Source organism: Equus przewalskii, chromosome 10 (genome assembly GCF_037783145.1).
Source record: "Equus przewalskii isolate Varuska chromosome 10, EquPr2, whole genome shotgun sequence".
NCBI classification, from domain to species: domain Eukaryota; kingdom Metazoa; phylum Chordata; class Mammalia; order Perissodactyla; family Equidae; genus Equus; species Equus przewalskii.
The window spans coordinates 56,152,371-56,162,615 of NC_091840.1; the positions used below are offsets into that span (position 1 = coordinate 56,152,371).

Consider the following 10,245-nt stretch of genomic DNA (forward strand, 5'->3'; position numbering starts at 1 on the left):
AAGACAAAAAAACAAAAGGCCAAGAAAGAATATACTAGAAATGCGTGGTCAGCCCTGAGAGTGGTGGGATAACGGAGGCCGACTCTGGTACAGAGTGCTCTCCGGCCTCGCCAGCCATGCTGGGGTGGCCTTAGCTGAACAATTGAGCACAGCTTTGGGGAGCTGTGCCACTGCCTTCCTGAAGGCAGTGACAGACGATGCCCTAATAGGGCAGCCTCTGGTAGACACAGTGCCTGGCACAGCGTCCACCTTTAGTCAGTGCTGTTCAATGAACAGATTAATATTTGTGTGATAAAGATGGAAAGACCTTCAAACATGAACTAAGGAGTAGGGAGCACTTGAATTTCTTAGAGAACCCCCAGACGCCTGACACTTCCCTCCAGGGAAATGGTAAGAAGAGAAAAGGAGAGGGGACCACTTTTTTCAGAATCTGAGCTTTGTGCTTCTTTTACTCCCGTCTTTCTCTTCAAACGAAACCCCCCGGGTAACTCGGCATGGATGGCGGGCAGTGGACAGTAAGGTGAGGACAGGGAGAGCATCTGCGCTCCCTCACTGTGCTTTGTCATTATTCCCAAATCGCTTCCAAAGAGTTCTTCAGGGGCAAGCGGGTATTGCCAGCTCTATTTCCTCTTTTCGGAGGACTTTTCATCTTCCCTTTTGTCGCAGTACGGTTGATAAACTGGCCCCACGTCCTCTTCCCTTTGTCTGCAGCGCCATAGAAGTCTATTGCACTGTTGAGGCTGATCTGTTTCACAAGCTCCTTTGTGTTAACCCTCAAAGACAGGCTTTGAAACCTGTGACCATAAAGCTTCGGGTTTGGCTCTGCTCTCCCAGCTAGCCCCTGGTTTACATAACCATGTAGCCCTGAATGCGCAGATAGAACCAGGCCTGGAACAGACAAGCTACCGAGGGCCGCACTGAGGGGGCCTATTGTGCTGGGGAGGAAGACCTCCCACCCCAGCACCGAGCTTCACTGGAGCTGTGTTTCTTTCTCCTTTTCTAGGCCATGCGTGGACAGTGAATGACAATGAATGGGTTCGCGTCGGGGTGGGAAGGGGTTGAATGTAAGCCCACCGGGCAGCACAGAAAGCAAGCTGAAACCCTTGAACTCCATTCCAAAAGGACTGTCTCTTGGAAGAGCGCACACAGAGAGTCAGGGCTCCAACTTGAAGATGTTTGTCTCCATTCGGTTGGGAAACCATTTGGCTGGAATTGCCTTGGCTTTGTTTGCCAACAAAATGCTGGCAGTATGCTGTGGACAAGAGTGAGCTGGACCTGCGCAGAGCGGGCAGTGAGTGAGGATCTCCCCCGCCGTTGGTGCGCCGGAGAAATGATTGATAGATATTTTGAGAGAATTTAAAATACATCTGTTTTCAAAGAGTCGCTGGCAGGCATTGGCGAGCCTTGCCCCGTCTGATGTATCCCTGTAATCGGAGCAGGGCGCCAGGAGAGGAGGGCTCTCTCCAGCCTGCCACACACAGCACAGTGGGCGTGCTCTTCTCCACTGTCCGCCTATGGAGGGAAATAAAGAACGCCCGGGACACCTGGAGGGTCTCTAGGGTCACCTTTGAGTGGGATTGTGACACAGTGCTCTCAGGAAGTTGCTCCCCTCTGGAGAACCAGGCCCATAGGTGTACCACCTAGTTCACCGATTTCCAGTATGTTATATATTCATAGACCAACAAATATTTGATTAAAAGAAAGGAAGTGGACATGTCTTCCAGATATGATTAAACCAAATATGTACAAAGATTCAGCAGTTAGGTAGGAAAATGAGAAAATACATTGAAAAGAAGCAGAAAATGCATGGTTTGTATGAATGGGTTGAAACCCAGAGACCATCTTCAGATGTCAGTTTACAAATCACCTCTTCCAGGAAGCCCTCCCTGACCTCTCCAGGGCTGACTTAGGTCTTCTTCCTATATGCTCCCCATACACCCTGCACCTAAGGTGACATTCACGGGCTGCAGTCCCGTTTGCATGATCTCTCTCCCTGGCCAGACACCAGCAGAGGCCTGAGAACAGACCGTACCTATCGTCTAGTGCATGCACAATAAATATTCCTTGTGACAGGAGATAGGCCAATAAAATAGCCTGCTCTCCGGGAATGAGGCCGAGGTGAGGCCTTTGCGTCAGTAAACTGAGAGCTCTGTGTTTACTCGGCAAGGAAGGTGGGTTCCACTACAGCCCCCGGACTGACTCAGGGCTCCCTGCTCTAGTCCCCTCATCTTGATGAAGAGAGTAATTAGCTTTACATCTTTTAGAGGAGCAGAGGCAGTGGCAGCCCATCAGGTAGAACCGCGTGGGGTGGTGGTTTTCTGACTACGATCCATTAGGGCTAAGCTGTGATTTCTGAAGCACTTTCATTTACGACGTCACCCAAACGCATAGCCAATTTCCTCTCGCACAGAAAGCAGCATGCAACTCTTAGGAAAATGATTTTTTTAATTATGTTGTTTTAAGCAGAAGCATAGCGGAAAATGTGCATTGAGCAAAACAGAATACTCCAGTTGGCACACCAAAAAGAGCTTTTGAGAAAGACAAGCAAGATTCCACCTTTGGGCCTGAGATTTTAACCGTTTCAAGTCTGGTTTCACAGAGCTGTTTCTACAGCAGAACAGCTCCTGTGCTCTGACTCGGATCTGCGCCCTCCCCCGTTCCTAAGTGACCTCGGACCACTGACGTTGTTTTCTTGACGGGACCCGTCTTGGTCTGTGGCTTCCCCCGTGCTGTGGCTGTCATAACTGTGAACCGTCATCTGTTCCGACCCTGTGCACGGAGACCGCTGGCGAGCTGGGGTGCACTGCTCCAGGGCCACGGGCTCGAAAGCCTCAGAGTGACCCCTGCCCCAGCGTCCTTCACGGTGCTTCCTCTTTGCTGGTCCCTCTGGAATCCAGAGAGCATTCTGTTTGCCCCTCAGACTACGAAGGAGAAGTCTCCTGTCCCCTGTTCACTGCTCAGTTGTAGCTGGGTGGTCCGACCTTCCCTTCTGTCCTAATTCCCCGGGGGTGCTTGCTGTCAAGAAGAATATTGTCTGTTGGCTGTAATTGAAACGAACCTTTTTTTTTTTAAAGGTACCGGGTCTCTTATGTTAATAAAGCAGAAAGGGCCTCTGCAGTTTCTCCTCCGGACAGCCTCCCTGGACTCAGCTCCGTTGGCATTTGAATTACACCCCCATAGTCCATTGTTAACTAATTTGAATGACATGTGACAACAGCTTTCTAAAGAAGGTGCTGGTATACTGTGCCAGGAGTGCGGAATGTCCTTGGGCACGTTAATTCAATGGTATCTGCAAGATGAGAGTAACTGTGCCTGGAGGGAGAGTGGTTGTAAGCCCTAGAAAGCAGCTATCTAACTCTACGCATGCCGCTGTAGGACAGCCACGAGGTGGTTCACTGGGATGTCTAATAGGCATCTCAAACTTCAAAGAGCCAAAAATTGACCTCTTCATGTCTCCCCATGAGCACGCTCACCTGTGCGTGTCCCCAGCCCCCCTGAGTAAAAGGCATCCATGTCTGCCACCCTCATCTCTCCCTTGGCCGCCTGCCTCCTCCCTGGTCCCCTGCCATCTGTGACCCACCCTCCCGTGGTTACTCCTAACCCGGGTTACAGGCGTCCATGTGACCCAGCCCCCAGCCCGCCAGCCCTGTCTTGTTACTCTCCTTGCCTCACTAAAGCCTCGCGCTGCCCAGAAACAGGCCAGAGGGACTCTGCGCAGGACCCGGCAGAGTTCTACTGCCAGTTAGTTGGGTCATGGCTTAAATGTCACCTCTGGGAGGGCCTTCCCTGAGCAGTCAATCTCCAGTTGCCCCCAGCCTGTCACACTGTTGTGATTCTGTAAACAGCACTCATCACTGTTACTTGTGTCTAGATCCATCTCCCCCTCGAGGCATCGAGCAGGGCTTTGTCTTGCTCACCACTGCCTTTCTAGCATCCACGGTTGTGCCTGGCATATGGCAGATGCCCGTCATCCATTTACCAAGTGATAGATTCAACAAACAGTAGCTACTGCTATTATTATCATTAGAATTGGAATGTGTTTACATGAGCCAAGAGATCTATATATGTTATTTATAGATAGGGTTAAAAATGCGTTTGGGAGATTCGACAGCAACCCTACTAAAATAGGGATTCCAAAATCAAGTCTTTATTGTATTTCCTCCCATGTTGGAAAGCTGACAAGGAATTGATTGACTTATGGAACCTCCAGGAAACTGATGATGGATCTGAAAGTAGCCCCCCTCTTTGGCATTCTGCACCCACGTGAGGACTACTTGCCCCACTACAATGCCCGGGAAACTTAACTCACAAATGAGTAAGTTTCTGCCCAGAACAATATGAATAAAAATCATCGTTCATTTCTTTTAAATGACTTGCAAAGCCGGCCCCTGTTGTCACTCTACAGTCCCACTGTTGAGGAATCCAGGTAAGAGATTAAAAGAAGGGCTCACTCCTGATCCACGTCGGCATGTGCACAACAGGGCCCTTTGGGACCTCAGAGCCCCAGACTCACTTTCTGGTTTGTTCTGAATTGCTTCAACTGCTTTTTCTCCTGGTGAGTTCTGTGTTAGCAGTAGCCCCCACACTCTCTTTTTCTGCACATTCCCACAGACTAGGGGCTTAAAAGATCCTCATCACCTGAAATAGGATTGTGGTCACAAATTCTCCCCTCTCCCTGCAGGACTGTGCTTCCCGGGTAGATTATGCAGGGGGTTAGTAAGCCCTGCGCTGTCTGCCAGGGGACCCTGAGGCAGTTAGGCATCTGAGAAACAAGGAGCTGAGTCCCAGCACCTGAGACGCTCCAGAGGGCGGAGGGAGGGAGCGTAGACGGAGTCCCAGCAGTGTGCTGTACCAGGCCACAAACCCGTGCTGGGACAGAGGCCTGGGGACCGTTTGCACTCGAGCAAGTGTTTGTGCCCCTGAGCTCCACGGAGGAGTCTGAGCACCCTGTGCTGCGGTGGCATCAGCACTGCCTGTGCTCTAGTCTCTGGAGGTAGAGGGAAGACGAACTTGGCCTGCAGGACTTCCCTTTGGGGCAGGAGACACAGAAACAAGCCTCGCTGACGGGCCACCGCGCTGTACTCATGAAGGTCTGAGTAGCCCTCAGTACACGCCGAAGCCCAGCGCCCTCTTCCCGCGCCCTGTTTGCCATTTTCCCTTGGATGTCTCAAAGGCCTGTTGCCCCGAGCACACCCCGGTGGCCCTCAGGAGCCGCCGTCCCCGTCTTCCCCTTGGACTCGCAGTGAATGGCATCTCCGTGGATCCCTAAGTGCAGGAGCTGCTCCTGACGCCTTCCCCCACCTCTTATTCACCCTGCACTCACACCCCGTCACTTTGGCCTCCTAAATCCCTCTCTGCGGGATCTCTTTCATCTCTTTCCATCGCCACCGGCACCACCCTGATCCTAACCTCTCTTCCATCTCCCAGCTGATCCGTCCATACCTGCTCTGGGCCCTCCCAATGTGTTCTTTCACAGTCAGGTCAGGTAACACCAGTGCCCCTTGCCTCAGCAGCCCCCACACACGCACACTCTTACACGTTTAAGATCCTTCCTTGGCTTTCTGTTGCTTTCAGGACAGAACTCATCCTCAGCACGGCCCACAGAGGCGGGAGTGGTAGCCGGATCCTGAACTGGGTTCTCCGTTGTTCTCTGCTCTCCAGCTACACTAGCCTTCCTTTTTTCTTCTAATTTCTTTTTTAAGTGATGATACAGGAAAACTGACCTTCCAGTCCTTTGATATACACTCTGTGAATCCTGGCACATGCGCTCATCTCCATTTCACACCTCGGCCACACTGTGCCCCTTCCTACCCCAAGGTCTCTGTGAATCCTTCACGGGACTCAGTCACTTCTCCCACAGAAAGTCTTCTCTGCCCCTCCACTAGCTCAGCCCCTCTTGCTCTGTGTCCTCATTGCACGGGCTTTTCCTGCATCATTTGAGTGATGGTGTCGATGCTCCGGCATGGCCCCTGATCAGTGACCTGCCGGTGAACGGAGGCAGCAGGGACACGTGTGGGTTTGTGCTCACACCGCATCACCGTGCCTGAAACGGTGGTGCCTCTCAGTCGGTGCTTCGTTGTGTGAGTACAGGAGTCAGGAATCCTGCTCAGGAATGCCTGCAACCCCTGCACCCAGCCTGGGCTCCGCAGCCTGGCTGGAGGGAGGTGGCTCAGGGCAGAAGGGGAGCCCAGTTTTCAAACCAGACCGGCTTGTTTTCACTTTCTCCTTCACTGTTTTTTGCAGAACATAATGTCATCTGATTTGTTTGTTTGATTGATGAGTATAAAACCCACCTGAAACCCTATAGCCAGGATGAAATGAGGCAGACTCTGTGAAGTCTCTGTCACATTGTAGGTGCTCAGGAACTGGCAGCCTTTGTGGGGAGGGAGCCCTGCTCCAGACAAAGGGGCTAAACGGTGTTCAAGACACTAATATGTCCTTGCTGAAAAACGACGAAGGCACAGGCAGGTTCTCGTTCTGCTCGGGGCCGTGTCCTTTATGCCACTTGGTTTACCTAGCACATGCTGTGCAGTCCCTCCTGCCTGCCTCATACAGGCTCCAGGGACTGGGCCAGCACCTGCCCTGGAAGCCCCGCGATCACCTATGAAACAGTGCCCCACGCCCACTCGGGCCTGTTGGTGCTGGCAGGGAGCTGCCGCCTGCCCCGGGCAGGGGCCTCGTTGGGACGCCAAGTGGCCTTACCGAAGCACCGCGCTCACAAGGCCCAGCTTGCAGAAACAGAGCTAGAAGCCCTGGCACAGAGCTCCCCGAGGGGCAGTGCTGCCCCTAAACATGTTTGTAAGTGTGTACGGGCTTCTCTTGTCACCGTGGTTGGACACATGGGGTGCTTGGTGGGGGCAGGAGCCACAGATGCTCAGCGTCCGGCAGCGGGAGGCAGCCTTCCCTGGGAAGCAAGGGCCTTGCCCAGAAGCCAGGGGCCTCCGTACCCCCCAAGGTGGAAAAGCTGGAGGGATGCTGGAGAGTGTTCAGCTCCCCACCCGCCTATCTCAGATGTCAGGCTGACTTGGGCAAGCAGAGATGAGAACAAAGACTGGCAGCGAGTCTGAGATCCGGGTGAAAGGCGGAGAGCGCAGCGCGGGGGGCCAGGAAGTCTTTCGGTTGAGAGCCAGCGGTGCCTTTGTAAATCTCTGATGACAACGTGTCTTTGCTTCCTTCTTTTCTCCTAAACCTTTGTACAGGAGCATTTCTTTTGGGAGGAATCCTCTACTCCTGGCAGTTTCCTCATTTCAACGCCCTGAGCTGGGGCCTCCGCGAAGACTACTCCCGAGGAGGCTACTGCATGATGTCAGTCACTCACCCGGCACTGTGCAGGCGCGTTGCCCTGCGCCACTGTCTGGCCTTGATCGGACTGTCCACGGCAGCCCCCATCCTGGATGTCACCACATGGACCTTCCCCGTCATCTCCCTCCCCATCAACTTGTATATTTCCTACCTCGGCTTCCGGTTCTACAGGGATGCGGACCGGAAGAGTTCCAGGAAACTGTTCTTCTGCAGCCTCTGGCATCTGCCCTTGTTCCTGCTTCTCATGCTCACCTGTAAGCAGCCACCAGGTGGGGGAAGTGACAAGGGAGAACCTCAAAGCTGAAACCACATTGACATGTGGGAAAAAAACAAAACATACAGGGAGACGCAACAGGTTTTTTTCCTTTTGCTGTTAGACAAGAATATTTTGGTAACTCTGGAGCTCAAGAAGAGAAATTGCTGGGTTTAATACAAGATTGTGAAATGATATGGTGCTCAGTGATCACTCGACAATTGTTTTTTTCATGATAATATCCAAAATGCTCCGCAAATAAGAAATGGGTTAGCTCAGCAGATTAATGCAAAGAGAGGGTATTTTGCTCTTTGAGGGCCTTTATATATTTTTTCATCCAGCCTTTCCATTGTTTTCCTTCTTCCTCATGTAAATGCAGAAGTGCGCCTCTTCCTTTTCTGGCCCCACACACGCACTCCCCACCTGCCCGCCAGAGTGGTAATCAGTGGCCAGACGAGAGGAGCACTGGTACTGTGGTGTCTGTAGTTCTGTGTCCTCAGGTCTGCAAGGCTGTGTCAGAGGGAATGCACGCTGCCAGCCGCAGCACCCCCTTCCCTGTGAATGAGCCAGGGTTCCAACTTTTTCTACCCAACACGTCCCCTACACATATTCCCCCAAACGGTAATAGAACAAGGCTGGGCCGCTGCACAACCTTCGGAGGGAGAATTCCTAACTGTTGCCTAGGGAGCCTCAGACTGGACTGCCGGCCCCCGCCCCTCACCCCCACTGCCTATCAGCATTTCAAAACCTCCAAGGAATCAAAGGCATCTTTATAGTTCATTTTAAATACAGGAGGTGTCTAAAGCGTTTCTTTCTGGAAGGGTAGTGCCAGCCCTAGTAATGCCAGTGATCCCTCCGGCTCCCAGCCAGCCCTGTCCCTCTTCAGTCACTCCTACGGGTCATCTGCTCCTCTCCTGCACGGCTTGCTCGAGGTCATAAGAGGAGGGAAATCAGAAAAAAAAGCTGAGCTGGGCTGGCCAGCCCACATGGCTCACATTCTTGTCCCTTTAGTGAAGAACACATTTCCATCCTGGTGTCTTCTGAATTCAGAAATCAGCCTCTGCACATCCAGCAGCTTTACGAGCCATGAGCAGGAGTTGGGTTCAGGGTGGGGATGCTTCTGGTTCCGGGAGTTATGCGGGTTTCCTGGTAGCCAGCGGTGGCCTCAGTCACCTGTCCCCTGTCAGTCCACCTACGCCCACTTGTCCGCTGTGAGTCCCATTTGCCCGAAGGTCTTGAAGCTTAACAAGATGTTTTAATTTCTCAGCCTCCAGGGACATTGCTGCTCTGTAGGAATTAATTTGGGGAGTTGAAGCAACATTTAAACAGTCGTTGCAATGTGCTCGTTCATTCAGAAATTTCTAAAGCGATTACAGATAGTGTCTGATCCTTGTTTATGCTTATCTGAAATCGGCTGTATCCAGATTATTTACTGCGGGGAACGTGGCGTAGGACTGTCTGGAAAGAACATCTACAGCTCGTTGCAGGCCTCAAGTTTGTCCAGCGCCCCGGGTCTCTTTTCCTGCTGCAATAAACGGGTATATGAGAACAGGAGTGTGTGTGGTGTCATTTTATTTAAGCATCTTGTGCTGCATTTGCCCAGTTCCTGGGAGAACTGACAACACCTGACTTGCTCTCATGAGCCCGCAGAGGAGTAGAAGGCACGTCCATGTTTCTGTCCGGAGGTGGCGCAGTGGGCGCCCTGGAGTTAGATGCCTGTGCACCAGGAAGAAGAATAAGCCAAGAGCCAAGACCCGCCTGCCCTGCCCTGCCTTCTGCTCGGAACCGGCCAGTCTCCCTTCTCCTGCCTCCAAAACCATCGCCAGGGAAATCCTCCTAGAGGCCTCTGACCTGCTGTTCTTCTGCCCAGGGAGTACCCATGGCGCACCGGCTGCACACCGGGGATGCCCCTGGCCCTCGGCACCACTCGGACGTCCTCTCTGGGAATCTTCCACGGGGAGCCACCTCACTGACTTCCCGCGCTCCTCCCAGCTCCGGAGTCTACCCTGTGCTCAGACAAGCCCACCCCCTTCCCACACCCTACCCCATGTGTCCCCGCATGGCCATAGAATTGACGCCCCTGTGACCCCCACAGCCTCCATGAGGCAGGCTGCTCCATGCCCAGACTCCTAGAGGCCTGGGGTTTCATGTCACCCCCACCTGGTGGCTCTCACCTGGGCCGCCTGTCCTAAGGCTGCTACTCGGCAGCATGTCCCAGGTCGTGACGCATCTCCCGTTCTGTAAGGAGGTGTCTGCGGGAAATACTGCCTATTGGAGCTCTCTGGGGGAGTCAGAGGCATGTGCACATAGTAGGGCTTCAGGACACTCAAAGTTAAAAATATAAAAGCCTGGGTATGCTTACCTGGTGTTTCCCAGACCTGCCAAGCCCGGAATCCTTTCCCCGGGTAACCCCTCCCAGCTTCGTGGGCTATGCCATGGAGAGCGCAGCCTGGGACATGCTGTCCCCACCGAGTCCAGGGCTCTCCCTCTGGCCCTTCAGGCCACTGACTGGATGTGCAGGACAGGCCTGGAGGCCCTGACTCGGGGTAAGGGCCACACGGGTAGGAGAAGGGGCTTGAGATTTGATACAGGCTTTTCCTTGGAGTTTGGTTATTCCATAATACGACAAACTAATGAAAAGGAAAAGGGACATGTCCAGTCCCTTAATTAGCTTTTTTAAAAACGTGATT

General features: G+C 52.9%; 1 protein-coding gene across 1 annotated transcript in view; it reads left to right on the forward strand.

Annotated features, from left to right (window-relative positions):
• The window catches only part of COX10 (cytochrome c oxidase assembly factor heme A:farnesyltransferase COX10), a 127,940-nt gene extending 118,834 nt beyond the window's left edge, over positions 1-9,106 (forward strand). Inside the window, exon 7 of the mRNA XM_008541982.2 lies at positions 7,200-9,106. Coding sequence (XP_008540204.1) covers positions 7,200-7,606 — 407 coding nt within the window. The 3' untranslated portion in view covers positions 7,607-9,106. The remainder of the gene's footprint in view (positions 1-7,199) is intronic.
• Positions 9,107-10,245: the final 1,139 nt, after the last annotated feature.